The sequence below is a fragment of the Euprymna scolopes genome, chromosome 16 (genome assembly GCF_053919585.1).
Source record: "Euprymna scolopes isolate OS-2025 chromosome 16, ASM5391958v1, whole genome shotgun sequence".
NCBI lineage: Eukaryota > Metazoa > Mollusca > Cephalopoda > Sepiida > Sepiolidae > Euprymna > Euprymna scolopes.
In genome coordinates, this window is record NC_136497.1 from 25,960,601 (window position 1) to 25,983,042 (window position 22,442).

General features: G+C 32.4%; 1 protein-coding gene across 2 annotated transcripts in view; it reads left to right on the forward strand.

Annotated features, from left to right (window-relative positions):
• Positions 1–11,869, forward strand: part of LOC145295888 (transforming growth factor-beta-induced protein ig-h3-like) — a 130,526-nt gene extending 118,657 nt beyond the window's left edge. For both annotated transcript variants that reach the window (XM_080141642.1, XM_080141641.1), the window contains 3 exons: positions 2,753–2,902; positions 5,261–5,339; positions 9,562–11,869. In XM_080141642.1, coding sequence (XP_079997768.1) covers positions 2,753–2,902; positions 5,261–5,339; positions 9,562–9,773 — 441 coding nt within the window. In that variant the 3' untranslated portion in view covers positions 9,774–11,869. The remainder of the gene's footprint in view (positions 1–2,752; positions 2,903–5,260; positions 5,340–9,561) is intronic.
• Positions 11,870–22,442: the final 10,573 nt, after the last annotated feature.

The window sequence follows — 22,442 nt, forward strand, 5'->3', positions numbered from 1 at the left end:
GTGTTGTTTGTGTCAGCATTTCAAATTGTGTTGTTTGTGTCAGCCTTTCAAATTGTGTTTTTTGTGTCGGCCTTTCAAATTGTGTTGTTTGTGTCGGCCTTTCAAATTGTGTTGTTTGTGTCAGCCTTTCAAATTGTGTTGTTTGTGTCAGCCTTTCAAATTGTGTTGTTTGTGTCAGCCTTTCAAATTGTGTTGTTTGTGTCAGCCTTTCAAATTGTGTTGTTTGTGTCAGCCTTTCAAATTGTGTGCTTTGTGTCAGCCTTTCGAATTGTGTTGTTTGTGTCAGCCTTTCAAATTGTGTTGTTTGTGTCAGCCTTTCAAATTGTGTTGTTTGTGTCCGCCTTTCAAATTGTGTTGTTTGTGTCAGCCTTTCAAATTGTGTTGTTTGTGTCAGCCTTTCAAATTGTGTTGTTTGTGTCAGCCTTTCAAATTGTGTTGTTTGTGTCAGCCTTTCAAATTGTGTTGTTTGTGTCAGCCTTTCAAATTGTGCTTTGTGTCAGCCTTTCAAATTGTGTTGTTTGTGTCAGCCTTTCAAATTGTGTTTTTTGTGTCAGCCTTTCAAATTGTGTTGTTTGTGTCAGCCTTTCAAATTGTGTTGTTTGTGTCAGCCTTTCAAATTGTGCTTTGTGTCAGCCTTTCAAATTGTGCTTTATGTCAGCCTTTCAAATTGTGTTGTTTGTGTCAGCCTTTCAAATTGTGTTGTTTGTGTCAGCCTTTCAAATTGTGTTGTTTGTGTCAGCCTTTCAAATTGTGCTTTGTGTCAGCCTTTCAAATTGTGTTGTTTGTGTCAGCCTTTCAAATTGTGCTTTGTGTCAGCCTTTCAAATTGTGTTGTTTGTGTCAGCCTTTCAAATTGTGTTGTTTGTGTCAGCCTTTCAAATTGTGTTGTTTGTGTCAGCCTTTCATATTGTGTTGTTTGTGTCAGCCTTTCAAATTGTGTTGTTTGTGTCAGCCTTTCAAATTGTGCTTTATGTCAGCCTTTCAAATTGTGTTGTTTGTGTCAGCCTTTCAAATTGTGCTTTGTGTCAGCCTTTCAAATTGTGTTGTTTGTGTCAGCATTTCAAATTGTGTTGTTTGTGTCAGCCTTTCAAATTGTGTTGTTTGTGTCAGCCTTTCAAATTGTGCTTTGTGTCAGCCTTTCAAATTGTGTTGTTTTTGTCAGCCTTTCAAATTGTGTTGTTTGTGTCAGCCTTTCAAATTGTGTTATTTTGTATTAGCCTTTCAAATTGTGTTGTTTGTGTCAGCCTTTCAAATTGTGTTGTTTTGTATTAGCCTTTAAATTGTCTTGTTTTGTATTAGCCTTTCAAATTGTGTTGTTTGTGTCAGCCTTTCAAATTGTGTTGTTTGTGTCAGCCTTTCAAATTGTGTTGTTTGTGTCAGCCTTTCAAATTGTGTGCTTTGTGTCAGCCTTTCAAATTGTGTTGTTTGTGTCAGCCTTTCGAATTGTGTTGTTTGTGTCAGCCTTTCAAATTGTGTTGTTTGTGTCAGCCTTTCAAATTGTGTTGTTTGTGTCAGCCTTTCTAATTGTGTTGTTTGTGTCAGCCTTTCAAATTGTGTTTTTTTTGTGTCGGCCTTTTAAATTGTGTTGTTTGTGTCAGCCTTTCAAATTGTGTTGTTTGTGTCAGCCTTTCAAATTGTGTTGTTTGTGTCAGCCTTTCAAATTGTGTTGTTTGTGTCGGCCTTTCAAATTGTGTTGTTTGTGTCAGCCTTTCAAATTGTGTTGTTTGTGTCAGCCTTTCAAATTGTGTTGTTTGTGTCAGCCTTTCAAATTGTGTTGTTTGTGTCAGCCTTTCAAATTGTGTGCTTTTTGTCAGCCTTTCAAATTGTGTTGTTTGTGTCTGCCTTTCAAATTGTGTTGTTTGTGTCAGCCTTTCAAATTGTGTTGTTTGTGTCAGCCTTCAAATTGTGTTGTTTGTGTCAGCCTTTCAAATTGTGTTGTTTGTGTCAGCCTTTCAAATTGTGTTGTTTGTGTCAGCCTTTCAAATTGTGTTGTTTGTGTCAGCCTTTCAAATTGTGTTGTTTGTGTCGGCCTTTCAAATTGTGTTGTTTGTGTCAGCCTTTCAAATTGTGTTGTTTGTGTCAGCCTTTCAAATTGTGCTTTGTGTCAGCCTTTCAAATTGTGCTTTGTGTCAGCCTTTCAAATCGTGTTGTTTGTGTCAGCCTTTCAAATTGTGTTGTTTGTGTCAGCCTTTCAAATTGTGTTGTTTGTGTCCGCCTTTCAAATTGTGTTGTTTGTGTCAGCCTTTCAAATTGTGTTGTTTGTGTCAGCCTTTCAAATTGTGCTTTGTGTCAGCCTTTCAAATTGTGCTTTGTGTCAGCCTTTCAAATTGTGTTGTTTGTGTCAGCCTTTCAAATTGTGCTTTGTGTCAGCCTTTCAAATTGTGTTGTTTGTGTCAGCCTTTCAAATTGTGTTGTTTGTGTCAGCCTTTCAAATTGTGTTGTTTGTGTCAGCCTTTCAAATTGTGCTTTGTGTCAGCCTTTCAAATTGTGTTGTTTGTGTCAGCCTTTCAAATTGTGTTGTTTGTGTCAGCCTTTCAAATTGTGTTGTTTGTGTCAGCCTTTCAAATTGTGTTGTTTGTGTCAGCCTTTCAAATTGTGTTGTTTGTGTCAGCCTTTCAAATTGTGCTTTATGTCAGCCTTTCAAATTGTGTTGTTTGTGTCAGCCTTTCAAATTGTGCTTTGTGTCAGCCTTTCAAATTGTGTTGTTTGTGTCAGTCTTTCAAATTGTCTTATTTTTATTTTTACCACGCCAGGTACTCACGCCTCCAGAAGGTGATTTGATGCATATGTTGTCTTTGGACAAACGTCTTACGACATTTGTGCATCTCTTGAAGAAATCAGGAATGGCAGACAAGATTGCGAAAAATAAAAACCCACTCACCATTTTTGCACCAACAAATAACGTAAGAGATTTTTTTTTATATCCTAATCTAATAAACGTTAATTTAATATCGAAACATTTTAAAATTCTATATGAACCCATTAATATTGAAGTAAACCGATCTATGTATTTCGATATCTAATTTACATACGTGTTTACAGTATATACATAAACATTAAATACATTATATGATAAAATAAATCAATTAAGAACTAATATTTTAAAAAGGAGTATTAATTTTTCTCTAAAAGTTTAAAAAGGGCCTACTATTTGAAACATTTGGTCTTAATTAAGAAAGGGCTTCCAAGGTCCCTAAGCCTCATCAATATTATTACATACTTTCTTTGCATGCATCACCGGATAACCAATGCTATTGCAGGAAAGTTTTGGCTCGCCAGCAAAAACTGTTCACTATTTATTTAATTAATTACGTCTTTTATTTGATTTTTTTGTTTAGTCAGTTCAAGAAGTTGGTAATAATTTTTGTTATGGATTGTTAGAAAAATCATGGATTACATGAAAAAATACGAGCATGAAAAGTAATAAGGTTAAGATTAAACTTAGAAAAATGAATGGACTAGTTGTTGAAACTGTAAAAGAGAAGAACGAGATATTCTAGTAAAAAATATAATTAATTTATAACTTAAAATATTACAACATTAAAATTGATTATATAATGTTAAATTGATTTTTTTTATTCTTAATGCTGCAATATTTTAATTAATTATATTTTTTACTAGAAGATCTTGTCTTTTTCTTTTCCAGTTTTAACAACTAGTCCTTTTACTTTTCTAAGCTTAATCTTAACCATATTACTTTTCATGCTCGCATTTTCTACGTAATATATATATATATATATATATATATATATATATATATATATACATACATATATATCTATATTACGTAGAAAATGCGAGCATGAAAAGTAATATGGTGGTCATTACTAATATATCTATATAAGTGTCATATATATATATATATATATATATATATATATATATATATATACATACATATATATATATATGTCAGTATGGACATAGGTATATGCTAATTCTTTATATATGTGACTATCTGTGCATTTAATCTCATTATTAATGAATATATATATATATGTTATTATTATTATTATTATTATTATTATTATTATTATTATTAAACGAAGTATATTTTATTTTGATCAACGTGGCCACAACAATTTTATAGGAAATTCACAGCAATACGGCTTATTACTTTATTTGAATCCGTTTATAACTTAATAAATAAAATAAAAATCCGTTTATAACGTAATAAATAAAAATAAAAATCCGTTCATAACTTAATAAATAAAAATAAATCTCGTTTATAACTTAATAAATAAAAGGTTAGAAATGGTAATTCAGGTGTTTCAGGGCTTGGAGCAGGATTATACAGCAGTCAAGCTTCATGCTTGAAAATCACAGAGTTCACTTCAAGTGGTTTAAAGACTATAAATTTAACGCAATTCATTTAAATTGTATAGACAACCTTTTCTACCCAATTAAGGCTTAGTATATTCTTCAGTCCCATTCTAAAAATTGAATGTATAAAATTTAAAATATAAGAATGAAAATGTAATAAGATATTATAGACTACTGTTCTCAATTCAAGTTCGAACGATATCGAGTTTTCCTGTTAGTGACGTAATAAATATGCAGTCTTGCGCATTAGTTTTTCTCTCTTTCATCTGGTTTATTATCCTGAATACATATTTGCTTTCAGAAAAAGTGTGAATAAAACCTTAAGTTATAGAATGTTACCCGTAATCATCAAATATCTCTTGTAGGTGACCCGAGGTCGAGTATGAGCGGCAAACGGGTTTCGATGCATCATTAATGCTTTTTTTTAATCACCAGACCCGTTCAACCGGAAACCCAAGCATTCCTTCCCCTCTCCATTTTGTTGTTTTAATATTTTTTAAGAAAATCGCTCCAGACAAGAAAAGAAGCCACTTTATGTAAGGAGCCAAAAGATAAAAAATACTACTAAGATGAAAAAAAAAAAAAAAACAATTCTACGTAACAATAAGTGTCAGTGTTAGGTATAAATTATAACTTTTGTCTGGTGTTTTCTTTCTTTCATATTCAATAACATTTGAACATATCTTAGCACCACCCCTTTGCCTACTCGTTTTATTGGGTCATCTGGCGATGTCCGGGAGTCAAATATCTAACGTTAGAAAACATCAATTTTTCATAGAATATGAGAACTAAAGGACAAATCATGAGAAACGAAAGTGGTGAAAGTAAAGCAAACGTTCGCTTTCTCTTCTCGTTTACTTAAGAAACACAATAATAATTTCAAACAAAATCATGAAATAAATGTCTAAAAATTGTTTTGCTTTCTTCAAATGTCGCAGGCTTTCCGGAAACTCAGCACCCGCGAAAGAGAACGTTGGGAAAGAGACGAGGATGCAATGTCGTCTTATATCAGCGAAAGTAAGTTGTAAAATCTTTTTTTTATACTTTTTAGTAAGACCCAGCACTTATTAAGGCCCAAGGGCAATTCAAGAATGAAGGTTAATTAGTGTCATGTGGCAGTAGTGAAGCACTGTGATGATTGGTAACGATGGTAGAAGTTTGACAGAATATAATTATTTAAAAGGATAGTCCAATAAAAATTTGTCAACATCGGACTTGAAAGTGACATGTTGCAGTCAGCTGGGAAGTAACCCAGTGGTATTTTGTTTTACAGACAGGTAGTTCTAGGAAAGATACTTCGCTCATGAAAGTTTCTAGTTTTAGACAGAAAAGAAAATTATTGGCAGTGGCTGTAGGCAGAGGAGTTGTTGAAGAAAATGTTTTACGTCATGCCTTTGATTAAAATATATAAAAAAAAAACAATTGCAATGCCTTTTTTAAGTTAAAAATAATTATCATACCTTTGATTCATTTAAAAAAATATTATCATGCCTTTGATTAAGAAAATATAACAATTATCATACCTTTGACTAAATGAAAAAAAAAACAATTATCATGCCTTAATTTAGTGAAAATGACAATTATCATGTTTTTGATTAAGTTAAATAAACAATTATTATGATTTTTATTAAGTGAAAAAAAAAATTATCATACCTTTGATTAAGAAAATAACAATTATCATGCCTTTGACAAAATAAAAAAAACAATTATCATGCCTTAATTTAGTGAAAATGATAATTATCATGTTTTTAATTAAGTTAAATAAACAATTATTATGATTCTTTATTAAGTGAAAAAAAAACAATTATCATACCTTTGATTGAGTTAAAAAATACAATTATTATGTCTCTGATAAAGTTAAAACAACTAATTATCATACCTTTGATTAAATGAAAAAATATAATGCCCTTTATTAAGTAAAAAGAACTATCATGTTTTTATTTAGTTAAATAAGAAAAACAATCATTATGCCCTTGATTAAGAAAAATAACAAGTATCACGCTTTAAGTAAAGTTACATAAAATAATTATCCCCCCTTTTTGATTCAGTTTAAAAACAATTATCATGCTTTTTATTAGGTTAAAAAAAACATTACCATACATTTGATTAAGTTAAATAAAAACAATTATCATGCTTTTGGTAAAGTAAAACAAATTGTCATGCGTTTGAAAATGTTAAAAAAATCATCATGCCTTTGATTAATTAAAAAAATAATAATAATACATTTGATTAAGTTAAAAAATCAATAATGATGCCTTGAACTAAGTTAGAATAAACAATTATGCCTTTGATTAAGTAAAAATAGCAATTTTAATGCTTTTGATTAATTAAATAAAATTAATTATCATGCCTCTGATTAAGTGGAAAAAACAATTGTCATGCCTTTGATTGAGTGAAAAAATACCAATAATTATGACTTTGATAAAGTGAAAAAACAATTATTATGCTTTTGATTAAGTGAAAAAACAATTATTATGACTTTGATTAAGTTAAAAAAAACAATTATCATGACTTTTATTAATAACAGGAATAATATATTTTAATCGAAAAGAATGGTCTTCGTTTGTGCGAAAAAATCACAAAAGTTTCGTTCGACACCTTCCGACGTTTTACGTAAACTGACCAGAAAATTCTAACGCTAACACGTTTTTTTTTTCTTCATAAGTACCGAAAATTTCGATGTCGTCAATATCCAGGCAAAAAAAAAAAAAAGAAGCTCATGGACAAGTGACACCACACATTTACGAGGTGCCTTAAATAAGCTTCCAGATTTTTTTCGTATGGGCACTTTGATTGATAGTACACATATGAAACTCTAGTCTCCTTCAAAGTAATCTCCTTCGGCTGCAATGCACTTGTTATACCGTTCCAACAACTTCTGGAAGGCTCCATGTAAGTCCTCTTGTGTGAGTGTGTCAATGACCGTCGTCACAGCCTCTTTTATCTCCTTAATTGTCTCATAACTACAGGCTTTAAGTTTTTCTTTAAACTTAGAGAATAACCAAAAGTAACAGGGAGCAAAGACTGGACTATATGGATGGCAAGGAGCTGTGTTGATATTCATCTTGGTAAAATGGTCTGTGATAAGCATAAAGTTGTGGACTGGTGCATTGTCCTGATGGGAATGCCAGTGATCCAATTTGAAGAGTGCTGGCTCTTCCTCAACATAGTACTCTTTGTTGACTGCATGTCTAGTGGGAACCCAGTGCATGTAGATAATGCCCGTGCTGTCAATAAAGGGATAATCATAAGTTTCTAAGCATACTTGCAGTCGGAACTCTGTCTCTTAGTCTCTGGATCAGAGCAGTAGATCCAGCTTTTATTGCAGGTCACCTGAGCATCAAGAACTGTGGAATCTGAATTGATCCGCTCGGCCATCTCCCTGCTCTCATGACAACGTCTTTCTTTCCTTTGAACACCCTTTGGACAAACTTCGCGCAAATCTTCCGCATCTTCAATTCCTCACAAATAATTGTGTGTACAGTTCCCACACTGACATAAGACTTTGCATTTATTGTCTCTATAGACACACGATGTCCTTATTCATAAAATTCTTTATTTAATCAATCACCTGGTGTTCTGACTTCCTTCCCCCCTTCTACAACTCTCATCATCCTTCACAGACTCCCTACCTTCCTTAAATTTTTTTATGCCACTCAAAACTGATGCTCAGTTCATGCAATTCATCGTTGTACAAATTCAAACGATTATTAGTTCGGGTTAAGGTTACATTAGCCATTTTTTAACAGATAATAAACAGTGCTTAACGGATTGGAATTTGCGACAACCGAACTAGATAACATTGTAGTGCCTAATAAAAGCACAGAATTACATTTTACAGAGTATTTTATGAGATTCCAGAACTATGGATTTAAACTGAAGGAAGAAAAATGCAAATTTTTCAAGATAAAATTAAAATATCTTGGTCAAATTATAGACAAAGATAGTAGAAGAGCAGGCCTATAGCGCGCTGGTGTGATAAAAAAAATATGCCAGAAAACTTATGAATACAAAGTTTTTTAGATTAGAAAATGAACAGAATGTGTTTATTCCAAACGTGCATAATTTGCAAACTTCTCTTAATGGACTATTTAAAAAGGTACAAAAATTAATCTGGACAATAAAATGTCAGGAAACATTAAAATCACCAAAATAATTTCCTAACATTAGATTTATTTTTGACGCACTTCAATCCAGTTATTAAAATGTGTTACTCAGAGATCGATAAGGAAGTAGAAATTATTATTTTTGAAATCACCAAATTTTCCCATTTTTGTTCATGAAAGACATTTTATATTGCAAGCCGATCAGCAGCTGCTGCTGCTACTGCTAATGATTTATAGGTAAAAAATAAATACCATTGTGTACTGTAAAAAGACTACCGAAATGAGGGTACAGTTCGCCTCATTTAAAATTATTAAATAGAATATCTTTCACTGTCTAAAATTAGTTATGCTGACAAATTATCTAAAATACGCTGAAACCCTGAGGACACAATGATTGTCACCAAAAAGGTTAAGATAGAGCTAAGAAATTCATTAGAGAACTTCCGGTAACATTTAAAGAAATAAAAAGAAAAAGCATTAGACAACTTTAAAAATATACAAAGAAAAAATATAAAATTATTAACAAAATCTAACATATAGAAGGCTATATGTCTGTCTGTCTGTCTGTCTTCATATTTTCAAGCTGTATCTCCTCCGAGACTCAAAGTCGCAGGGCGGCGCTAGGAGTCTCAGATGATTGGATTTTTATGGACTGTCTTTTATGGGTCTTTAGTTGGTTAAAATAGTTTTTAAGGGGTCAAAAATTGGTCAAAATTGAAAAATTTGTTATACATTTTGTACATTCATTTTAGTTTATTTTTAATCTTTTAATTTTTAATCAGTTCGTATGCGTGTGACGTTGGTACAATGGTAACGTCACGAGCTTTGAATGTTACCGTTTGGCTAAAATAATATGTACGAAATCTGGACAAATTCAAATATCCTCCATAATGGTTCATGTTATTCGGGCTTCCTTTGGCAAATATAAGTGATAGGTCAGCTTCCTACACACAAAGGATATCTACCCTTCCCATAAAAACACACACAAAGAGAAAGGATTAACCTGAAAGAGAGAAAGATGGGAGAGAGGAGTATCGAAAAGAACTTTAACATAATTGATAAAAATGACACTATAGCAAGTATTATCTCTATTATAATAAATGAATGACTCTTGAACTATCTTTTCATTTTAGGTACGATGTGCTGTGCCAGTCTCTACCAGGGAAGCGGATGGTTCAGCCGTTCCTGGAGAAGCAGACCGAGTTTCCACGGTGCAAACATAATCTCATGTGACAATATGGCCACAAACGGTGTCATCCATATTACTGACGGGGTCCTGGTTTCCAGAAAGAGGTCACCTCAATACATGGGTTTCTTTGATTTGCGAAACTTATTCATGGAATAGATTTCATTTTCGACGCATTTTTAGATTGCACCACTGCAATGGTTTTCAACCCTTTTTGGCCATGCCCCACCCCATCAGATATAAAATCGCCATGCCTTCTCTCACCCATTAGGTGATATATAATACTTCTCGATAAAAATGCCGCCAAACTCCGCATCTTCAAATATATTCGTGAACAGACAAAGGAATGCGTTTCAATTACGTTGCGTGGAAACACCAAACAACTTTTTGTTTGGGCTGAGAATTCTCAGTAAATAAATCGCTTCCCCTTGAGAGGAAGCTGGTTAATAGATATTATGAGGGTAGTTTAGTAAAAGCTGTTTTGATTGCATTTCTAAATCCAATTTAATAAATATAACACCCTAACACATGCATGTTTCAATAGACGTACAGAAAGAACTATAGTACGCTGATTAAAGGCCTTTTATATTCCACAAAATCTGCATATTTTACATTACGTGAATAAAGAACTGTAGTACGCTGATTAAAGGCTTTTTATATTCCTCAAAAAAGACTTGTTCAAAATAAACTCAATATGTACATCTCAATATGTACATCTAATACAAAAAAAGCCATAAAACTAAATTTGGATTGAAAGTTAATCTTGCTCAATTGACCCGTTAAAAATCAAATGGCCAATGTTGGGGAACATTAATCTACTTTGAACCTAAATCATTGCTCTGCTAAATTTACCAACACTTTTTTTTCTTCTGCGAGTTGTTCTCTTCTATTAAAACCAGATATATCGCATCAATATGCAGTATTTTAGTGTACGCTTTTACATTGTTTCATATTTTAGCTGTAAAAAAATCAATTGATGTAGTGTTTTTCAGTTGTAATTCTAGTATGTGAGAAACGACAACATGGAGGAACCATTTTGCTGTCCGACGATGGCTTTAGATTTGGCAATTATTTGTCATTCTTTCATCGTTTATCGATGCTATTACGGATATGAAAACGAAAGAGGGCCCATATCTCCCCCATACACACACAAACACACAAAATGTCACCTCTAAAAAGTTTATAAAATTCGCAATGTTTTAACATTTTTGAAAATCTAACCTCATTTACTACACATAAACTTAGTATATGTCTGACTTGTTCACCAAATTTCAGTTATAAATCAGTCAGTCTTTTATCATCGTTCAATGAATAGCTCACTTTGAAACGACGGGTGAAATCGTTAACAACTCTGACACACCCCTCCTTTGTCATATTTTTCATTTTGACTGTGATGGCCATTTTTTAGTTGGTAAATAATGTGGGGAGTGTTTATGATCTTTGGAATTACCCTACTGATGAAAATCTGGGGATTAAGATCCGGTGAGTGTAAGACTCATTAAAATCACACCACCTGCTAATAAGAAGATCAACGAATAGTCCTAGTTGGACAGATGAAACCATTACTGTTAGGTATTTATAACTGATATTTGATGGAAAGTTGAATTGTCCACCAAGTTACAGTTATGAATGTTCAGCAGTCTTTGTTTTATAACTGTTAAATAATAAGAAATTTTGAGTACGACGTGCAAGATTATCAATAACTTTAACACATAAAAGTGTCTCGGGATATTGCTGAAGTGTAATAAAAAAGACCGTCGTAAATTTACGACTGAAACTTGGTAGGTAAGTTAGGCATTAACTAAAAAATAGGATCAATTATAATTGGATGTCATAATAAATTTAACGTTTATTAACGATGGGTGGAATTTTAATTGGGTCACTCTATATGATGGCAATATCCGGAAAAATACTCATCCACAAGATTTTCCGAAGCAACAGATTTGATCCATGGTCACGGATTTTTTAGTCATTCGCCAGCAAAATCTTTGAAAAAAATATCACTAATGATTGTTTAATAAAAGTAGAAATTTCTTTTAGCACAAATCACAGACAACTGAGAAAAAACAATGGACATTAGTTTTTAGTGTATATAACTTATTCTCGTTGATAACATTTAATAAAAAAAAATGTCGTGCACTTTCTTTGTGATCAGAGTTGTGTTTTATTCTATAATTTTTCAGGTTAAATTTTCATTTTTATAAGAATATTCCCAAAACAGATCTAATATATAAAATAAAGTAATTTTCATCGTTTTTTCTTTTTCTTTTTTTCTTTTTTTTTGTGCTATCATAACAAAACAATATTTGATTTTGGTTTGTCAGTTCTTTGTGTGGATTGTTGCAGGATGTTATTAAAAGCAATAAAAATAATCTGATTATTTCCTCCCAGAAAATACTTTGTCTTGGAAAGAATAATTTTCAAATGGTTGTCATGACTACAAAAAAGGATGTAACTCTGCATCTGTCCATACAGAGTTACTTGCTTTGTTAGAACAAAAATATTTTGAAAAAGAAAAAAAACAGTTTATAAAACAGTTTAAAAAACAAATTGAAAAAAAAAACGTTGTGTGGAACATGTAAAATTAACGATGAATAGCGCGGATTTCTTTCCTTTTTCTGGCGGTTCAGGTCCACATCCGTACACAGATATGCTTGTGTGTGTGTGTGTGTGTGTGTGTGTGTGTGTGTGTGTGTGTGTGTGTGTGTGTGTGTGTGTGTGTTTTAATACAATTATAAATTCAATTAATTTAAAGGAAAATTAATGATTTTCACAGCAATATTTTTCTTCGTTTTCTATTCACAATTTTTGCTCGAGTAAGTTTGGGAAATAATTTCTGGTAAAAATTTTACAATAGCATAACAGAATACTATCAAAACTATAAATAATTTCCTATTACTTATTTTCGCCTGAACATATGGTATACAACAGTGATTAACCATCAATTCTAAGTTAAAAGCTTCTGGAGGTTAAATATTCAATAATTACTACAATTGATAAGAACTAAGATTGGCATAAAAACTAACATTATCTCTGGTCATAGCTGATACAATGAGAACACTCTACCTCCGGATTAAATAAAGTACTTAGTTTTAAATTCCTATAGTTTATTGAGATCGACAAAGATTAATGTTATGTTGGGTCTTTTTGGCTATGATCACAGCGTAGTATTTGTGTTATGTTTTGGCGAACAATGCCAAAGATCTGAACTATTATTATTATTGATGTGTTAAATGTTATGTAGAAAAAGATAGGCAGGGAGAATGTTTTCAAAGAAAGAAATGTGTAGCTAAAATATTTATGTCAAAAATCTAACGGAGGATTTCAACTTAGATGTATAAACAATAAAATATTACAAAGATATGTAATAAAATAGACTTAGGAATTCAATTTTATAAACAATAAACAATTGTATTGACCTGATTATAAAGAAAGAGTAGGGTTTGATAGACTAGAGATAAGTAAGAGCATGAAAAGAGGGAGGAGTCCACGAGAGGAGATTGACTTTGTCAGTCGTGGAAGCATTCGACTGAGCTAAGAGACCATGTAAGGACTAACTTACTGTGAAAATGAGAATAAACGAGAAAAAACAAAAAGATGCCCTGTTGTTACTGCTTCACAGTGAAATGCTTTTGTAGTGTATAAGAGACGAAGGGAACCACAACTTAAGGTCAGTAATCCGTTATAAAATGGCCATTGTGTGCTTATGTGTCATGTTTCTTGAACCCGTGCCGAATTAGTGTCCATGTTAGTGAACTCTCTTTGAATATGTCTAAACACACGCACGCACACGCACGCACACACACACACTCACAACAAACATTTCTGACCACTAGACGATACATGAGCATAGGTTTCATATACACGTTATAGATAGACTAGGCGTAAATGAACGCACGTATATACACTTGTTATATACAACACTGATAATACAACATTAACAAGGTCGATTAGAAAAAGAGAAAAAATCAGAGGTTACATGTGTCGAAACATTGTATACATGATAATCTTAGCTATTATTGCCTATAGTAAAAATTGAACCTTCAATCTACAGAAGACTGTCGCTTAAATATTATAATTAAGATTAGAACGGACGTCCGAATAATCTAATTGACACAAATTATCAATACCCAGTTCGAAGCACAATATTATAAACTAGCATGCCCGTGTGTCGCCATTGCCCGGGAAAGATTATCTCAAGAAATTTCATATCTGTTATTTTCTCCCATATCAATTCTCTTCCTATGCTCTACATCCAAAATAATTACAAGCTTTGAAAAGTGCTACTGTTTGACTTGTTGAACGTTTTATGATTAAGTTATCTCATCTACTTGTGAAGAAAGAACTTTGGCTTGTAAAACATCAGGAAAAACTGAGGTTGAGACATTGCTGACATTGCAAAAATCAATTACTTTCGTAAGTGGAGCCTACTAAGTCATCTAAAATTATTATTGGTGAGGACAATGGTTGATCTGAATTGTTAAAAATAAACAGTAATCATTTCTTTTTAGTTTTAGGTGAGATAAAAACATTCACAAAAAATATTAAACGTTTGTCTGTTTGTGGTTCAATAAAAAAAACCTTTAAAATTTATTTACAGATTATCTGTTAGTTTTTATTTCATTTAATAAAACATAGTTGATTATTTGGAGTAAAGACAGAATTCGTAGTTAAAACAATTAATTTACATTTTTGCTATTGAAGTCAACGATTTTTTGGTTTTAGTAAAAACAGATTACCTTATGCGAAGATATTTTCTATTCGATATAATAAAACCAGAAAATATTTTGTGTTCTTTTAGCAAAAAAGAAATCGTAATTAAATAAAGTTTTATTAAAATATCAATCCTTAAAAGATATATGTATCTCTGAACTTGCACGGGAGGAACAGAGAATGCCACAAAAATTGAATGTTACAGGAAAATTAATTTTTATTTGTTAAAAAACAATTTGTAGTTAAAACACATTACAAATCTTTTTGATTTTCTGATCTACATTTTGATGTTCGATCATTACAAATTGTGCCATTTTTATCCACTTTTTTGTTCAATGATTACAAATATTGCCATTCTATGACAGATTTTTTTATGTCAAACCATTACAAATCTGTGCCATTTTTTACTAAAATTTTGATATTCGATAATTACAAATTGTGCCATTTTATCATCAACATTTTGATGTCCGAGGATTATAAATCTATCCTTTTTTTATGGTCTACTTTTGTCTGATTATTACCAAATATGTGCCATCTTATAATCTGCATTTTAATTATAAATGATTACAAATCTGTGTAATTTTATGTTCCACATTTTTATGACCAATAATTAAAAATTTGTGCCATTTTTTTATTTACATTTTGATGGCCGATGAATAGAAACCAGTATCATTTTATGATCTATATTTTGATGTAGCAGGATTACAAATCCGTGCCATTTTATGTTTCACATTTCGGTGACCAAATATTATAATCTGTGCCATTATGATCCGCGTTTTGATGATCAGTTTGGCAATAAGTGACGTTTATTTAATAAATGTCTTGAGAAATGAACATCTGTGAATTGAAACGAATTTGGATATCTGCTCCATAATTAGTTATAGAAAATAGATAATACTTTACAGAACACAAGCATTTATATAAGTATGTATGCATTACTAAATATGTGAACCCTTTGTTACATGCGGACATATTTGAAGCAAAAGCTGTTCCTTTGTGAAAAATCAAACGTTTAGTTCATCTGTGAGCTATTTGTGTTCGTAACACAGCATGATAGCATTTTTTTGTGAAAATAGTTTGTGCTCCACCTAAGTGATGATGTATGATGCCCGTCTTTGCTAGCTACTATTTGACAGCAGAAAGTTGGAGAAGAAAGTGCTGTCTCGTTTCTGACAATTGAACATCTTTACTTTCCTTCTCTCGACAAAACGTTGTAAAAATATGTGCTAGATGGTTAATACGCCAAGTCTCCCGATTATTCCATATATGATAAAAAAAAAATCAGCTCAATATAATAACTCTCTGCGAAAAGCAATCGTTACTGTTCTAAATGTGATTTCGGTCAAAACTGAGTTTCTTATTAGCCCAGTTTTGTTTTGCTTTTGTAGGGTGGTTAATGGGTGTGTCGACCTTCAACGATCCGACGTATTACAATTTTGGCTCCATATGACGAAACCTATTTCAAAAGTGCAATTAGCGGAATATTATCGTATACTGAGAACGAAATTTATTGTGCAATATTTTGAAATCTTAGCTGTTAATTGATTTCATATAATTTGATTTGGAAGGGAAAAGTATTACTTTTATGTGCCTGGAACCGCGTTACTCCATTTAAATGAAATAAAAAGATAATGATCTTTTTATGAAAATAGGATCTTTTTTGTTTGTTGTTGTAAGATATCGGAAATTTAGTCTTTCGATCTTTGAGTAAACTCCAATCCTCTGCGTCTTGTCCGTATTTCTGTTAAACTCCCTTCCCCTGTCTCTTGACTTTTTTTACATAGAAATCACCACTTATCAAGGCCAAGAGGCCACTCGAGGATAAGTGTTAAAGAGTGTACAGTAGAAATTGGACAATATAGTAATTGCTAGTAATGGAAATTCGGTAAATTTGTTAACTTATATGGAACGGCTCATCAAAAACTTGTTTATGTTAGACTTAAAGACAATGATATTGTAGTCAGCCGGAAAGCAGGAAAACGGAAGACAATTCCATAGGCGTACAGTTCTAAGAAAGAAACTTTGTTCATGGAATTTATGTTTAGGTTTAGGCACAGATAAAGAGTGGGGGAAATTGTTTATAGTGTTTTCTGCTAGACGGGTGTTTCTTGTGAAAGTTTGGCGAGGGGGGGGACGATAGATTGGAGCTCAATCGAGCACTTGCCATGAAAATAACGATAAAGCAGAGGCAAACTCGCAACATCTCTTCTGTGAGAAAGAGGTTGCAGCGAAGAGAAAAGGACATCTCCTACGAGGCTACGAAGTCTATTTTGAACTCTATCAAGGCAAGGTAAGTGTTTTCTAGCAGTTCCTGTCCAGATGTGGCATCAGTACTCCATCCTTGGACGTACCTGGCTCTTATATAGATAGAGAATTGCATCAGCAATGAGATATCTACTAGATCGATAGAAGGATCCGACCATTTTTCCAGCGGCCTTGGCAACGGATTTAATGTATGTGTTCCATTTAAGATCAGGAGTAAAGGTCAAGCTCAGAAGCTTGTCAAAACATGGAGCCTCCCCAAGACGAGAGCCATTCGTTTCAATTGATGCTAGATGAGGATCAGAGCATTAATGATATTTTCTTACGTCGATTTTACATAATCTCCTTGATCAACCTATCCATGTTTTAATCGTTTATTGTCGTCAAGTCTTTTCAAAATTCGAAACCACATTCGATTTAAAACATGTTATGAAATTATATGACTTCATCAATGTCACAGACGACGAATGTTATTATTGCCAATCTCTACACCGAAATAATTATTTTCTTTTTAGTTTTACGTTATTATTTTGATTATCATTTTTCTAGGCACGACTTCGAACACAGATGACTACATCTTCATCCCACGTCCCCAGTCATATTATGATAGGATTCTTACTCCTTCAATATATGCATTCTATCAAAATTCAGAGTCATAAACGCAAAACACGTGCTATAAACTGCTTAAACGTGATTCTGTAATGATAAAAACACAGCACAGCCAAGCAAACACAGATCATGTAACAATGACTAATTACAATGGGAATAATTTGTTTTAGAAGTTTCCTTTTCCGTGTTGTTCAAATGATATTGAATAATTATTATGTATGTTAAAATATGTTCATATTTGTTATCTAGACATTATAACCACACTCATTCCGAGGCATCATAGCGGATACTTTTATGTCTAAATGCACAACTATCTAGAATGAAAGAGAAACAGAGATAGAGAGAGAGAGAGAGAGAGAGAGAGAGAGAGAGAGAGAGAGAAAGCAAGAAAAAGGAGGAGAGATGAAGCGAATGAGATAAAGGGAGTAGAATTTTTGGTACTAGTTCATCCTTTGAACCAGACGTAATTCAGCGTTCGCGCGGCTTTCCCCGGAACATGACGTCAACAACTGGATTATGCTGAGCGTCGCCGATGAAATTATAACAATGCTATGTAAAAGGAAATAGCAAAATGGTAGGAACATCAAAAAAAAAAAAAAAAGAAGGAAAACCTACTGTAATTTTTTTATTTTTATTATCTGTGTGAAGAAAAGGTTATACGTGCTTTTTTGTCAAATAAATAATTTTAAGCAAATGTTATGAAGAAAAGTTCGAAAGAACAAGATTTTTTTTTAAGTTTGTTTGCTTAACAATGTGATGATTTAATTTTTTTAAGAAGGAAAATTGGAAAAGAGCTTTCATTTGTTTTCAAGTACTTGGTAAAAAAAAAGTTAAAACAAAAGTGGCTGGGTTGTTTTATTTATTTATTTTTATTTATTTATTTATTTTTTGCCAAGATTTTCGAAGAAGGTCCCTATCCGGATTCCTGTCCACCGTCGACACTTCACATTCGCATATCTTCAGCCATAGTCGTCGGTGACGTTTCCTCTTTTTGCTAGGCTGCACTTGTGGTCGCATGTTGCACATTTTGTTTTTGCCAGACGTTTCCACTGTTGACAAAAGTTAATCACGGTGCCCGGTGTCTGTAACTGTTGGCCCAAGACGGTCAAATTCCTTTTTGCTATTCTATTCCTGACTGACTTGTATATAAAAAATGGTGGCGTTTTTTTTTTGTTTTTTTTTTCCGCTTCCAATATTTATTCAATTTCTCGTCTGCTGCTCGGGAGTAGTACTCGCGCGCACGTGCGTCGAGTTATAAGCTAAGCGCGCAGCGTTGTGATTGGCTGATCACCATATTACGTCAGGCAGTAGCTAAACCACGGCTACCGAGAAAATAAGCCACTGAACATGACAGCGTGACGTAATTTCCAGATCAACATGTAGGTATAGAAAGTTACCGGTGTTCAACCACGTTGCCATAAAAATATTTTTCGTTGCCTTAGATTGTGCATGTTTTTATTCTCCTAAAGAGAAAAACAATTATCTGTTTGTATATTTATATAATTGCAATCATAATAATTGCACATTGGGATAATTTTAATCTAACAAAATATAACAGTAAATGGGTTGTTTTTGAATTTTTATATCTATCGAAGGAAGTCGAATATTTCATTTTATTTATTTTTGTAAACTGTAAAACCAACAATTTTAATATGAGAATATTTTTCAGTCCGTTCTTTTAATAATAAATAAAATTTTCATTGAGTATTTCCAAATATTTTTAATTTAGAAGCATTTTTCACGACGGTTTTTTAAACTAAAACAATTGATGAATTCAATAGTTTAGCACCGGGAGTAATTTATTTCTTTGAAATATATTTAAAACTTAAAAGTTTTTGTTTGTTTGTTTGTTTTATAGCATTTTATCTGTAAATAATCTGTAAAACAAATGACTGAAATGATAAATGAAATAGAAAATTTTCTATTCTCTCGAACACATTCACTTTATTCTTTAAACTCTTTATTCTCTCAAACATGTTATTCATACGAACACAAATTCATTAACAAATCAGTTTTAATTAAAGTTTTGATATGAATTAAAAATTAAGAGTACATTAAATTTTAGTTCACATATTTTTTGTGTTTACCTTATAAAGAAATATTGTTTAGTATTTGTGCCGTGTAATTACCATGCTGGAATAATAACGTTATTTAGAAAGCCATTCTTAATAGGGAGAGGCTTTCTAACTATTCTGCACTTTCACCTTACAATTTGATGAAAAAATGATACCATAAAATTTAACTTGAAAATCCTATCTAAAATATAGCACGGTGCGTACACTGCACAAGTACGATTATTATTATTATTATTATTATTATTATTATTATTATTATTATTATTATTATTATAACAAAGAAATATTGTTTGGTATTTGTGCCGTGTACTTACCGTGCTGGAATAATAACGTTATTTAGAAAGCCATTCTTAATAGGGAGAGGCTTTCTAACTATTCTGCACTTTCACCTTACAATTTAATGAAAAAAAAAGATACCATAAAATTTAACTTGAAAATCCTATCTAAAATATAGCACGGTGCGTACACTGCATAGGTACCATTATTATTATTATTATTATTATTATTATTATTATTATTATTATTATTATTATTATTATTATTATAACAGCAACCATAATAAAAAAAGGCACTTCACAGGGAACGTGGACCCTGGACCCTGCGTAAACGGGTTTTAATTTAATGGTGTCTCCCTAAAAACCGCATATGCAAAAGGTTTTCATTGGTTTATTTAATCACAAAAACTTTTTGGGGGGCAAAAAAAAGTCCAAAAGTATTATTTGAATGTGTATAAAAAAATAAATGTAACAAAAAATAAAAATGTTTAGTGTGGGAAATATAATAATAAAAATAAATTAAAATGAAATGAAAATAAAATGAAAATAAGTATGAAATAAAAGTATGAATCAAATTAAATTAAAGAAATAAAAAAATTCGAAAAATATAATAAATACACAGTCGATTACAAAAAAATTAAAACCTGTTTACGCAGGGTCCATGTCCCCGTTAAGTGTCAAAAAACATTGTAGATTACCTCGACTGGCACCACACCAATTAGTTGTGAAGGGTTGGGGAGGACGGAAAGTCCGAGATGGGCGAGTACTAACCAGATCTCCACCGGAAGTGTGCAGTTCAAATCTGGTACCTTGGGGAGGCATTTTGTCACCTAAACCTCAGGAAAGACCAATCACCGATGCCAACGAGAAATCGATGGCAAACGGCTGTTGTGATAACGTGCAATCATCTGCACGAGTGGTCAAGAGGTGGAGAACATTGGAAATCTGGGGAGACTTGTTGTCACGCGATCTTCAGCGAATACCACAGGTTACTGCCAGTGAGCGATCACTGATGATGGTCTGTGAGACAACAATGGGTGAAATAATAATAATAATAATAATAATAATAATAATAATAATAATAATAATAATAATAATAATGTTCCCTCCTAAATTTACCACTACCTGATTTAATATCGTAGATGTTTACTATATTTTCTTAGTTTTTAACCAACGTTCACATTATAGTATGATTGTCTTTTAGTAGTTATCTGAACTTCATTTCCGTATTCATGTATTCTGCACTGATATAAAAATGAAGACTATAGTGAAGTATAGGATTCCTAACCATGTAACTGATGAAAACACGCTACACATTTTGATGAAAAACATGGGGGAAAAAATGAACGTAGAACAGAAAACCAAAACTTATTGAATATAATTTCTGTATTAAAAATAACAGTAATTTAAATATTTCAACATATAATCTTGTGGGGAAAATCCACCTCCCCAATAAGGGGCACTCTGGATAGGAACAAAAATAAAAATTGCCTTAGTCATGAAGGATTTCTCCTCCACCGACCGAGGACAGAAAAGGTGAATTGTTGCATCAGAACAAATCTTGTCTCGAAGGCCAAGAATTATTTGTGTTTTATGTTTCTTTGTTTGTTCCCTAAATTTATAATTCAGTTTTATCACTAATAGATTGTATATTGCTTTAAAATTAAGTACTTTTACATAGATAATATTTATATCTTATATTGAATAAAGTTCAGTTTCATTATTAACCGAATTGGGTTCCTTTCTTTTCTTTTTTAACATGTTTTAATGCTCGTTTTAAAAATGCCGTCATATAGTATCGACAGTAATAGTTCGACAAATCTTACCTACATTGCCTGCAGGCATTTTTCAGTTAACGGGCGTTCTATATTTCGGTGGCTCTGCCTAAATCCGAGTTGTAGACGTCATGTTCGGGGGAAAGCCGAGCGAACGTTGAGTTACGTCGGATTCAAAAGATGCACTAGTACCGAATTTTTATATTGAACAAGTTAATGGCGTTACTGAACATAGGTTTCGGCATTAAGCACAATTTCAGAACTAAATGGTAATATTATAAATGGAAATAAATGAAATATATACAGATAAAATAAACTATTACTTCACCCTAAAACAACATCGATATGTAATTGTTTATATATTATAAGAGTTAGGGTGTAAGCAGGAGTTTCTTAATTGCCACAGATAACGCCTGAACATGAACCCGTTATTAGTTAATATAGTAGGAATAAGAATATAAGTGTCAATCCGATATAAATAATGTTGTCAAATATCAATTGTTTACTTCAAAAGAAGAGAGAAAACAACAAGTGGAAAATACATTAACTCAAAGGTGATACGCTTAATTTGATACGCTTAATCTGATACGCTTAATTTGAATAGCAATTTTGAATAGCAATTTTGAATAGCAAGGGAAAACAATACCAAAATAAGTTACCACTCTCATCCTTCTTACATGCATAACATAGTACGAGATATATCACGTTGATACACCGGTTCTCATTAGATCACCGAAGTAAAGCAACGTTGAGCCTGGTCAATACCAGATGGGGGACCAATCGTGGAATTCCAGGCGCTGTATGTAGGAGGACGTCGACACCTCCCTGCAAGAGTTGCAAAAACCTAACATCGTTATCTCCCCTAATGGAGATATACATGTGACTGGAGACCGCTTGTGAATTTCATCTCATGAAACTTCCTCCTTTGGAGGAAGCTGGTTTAATCTTTCCCAGGTGAATGTCGTTTCCATTCCCTTTTGTTGTGGAGACGCCCACTAATTAACATAGGCGGGTGAGTGAGATATATAAAGGTATCAATCACCAATACCGGGGAAGTCCGGCAACGACCGTCAAATAGGCAAGACGTTTATGCTGCCTCCAGTAAGACATGCAACACGC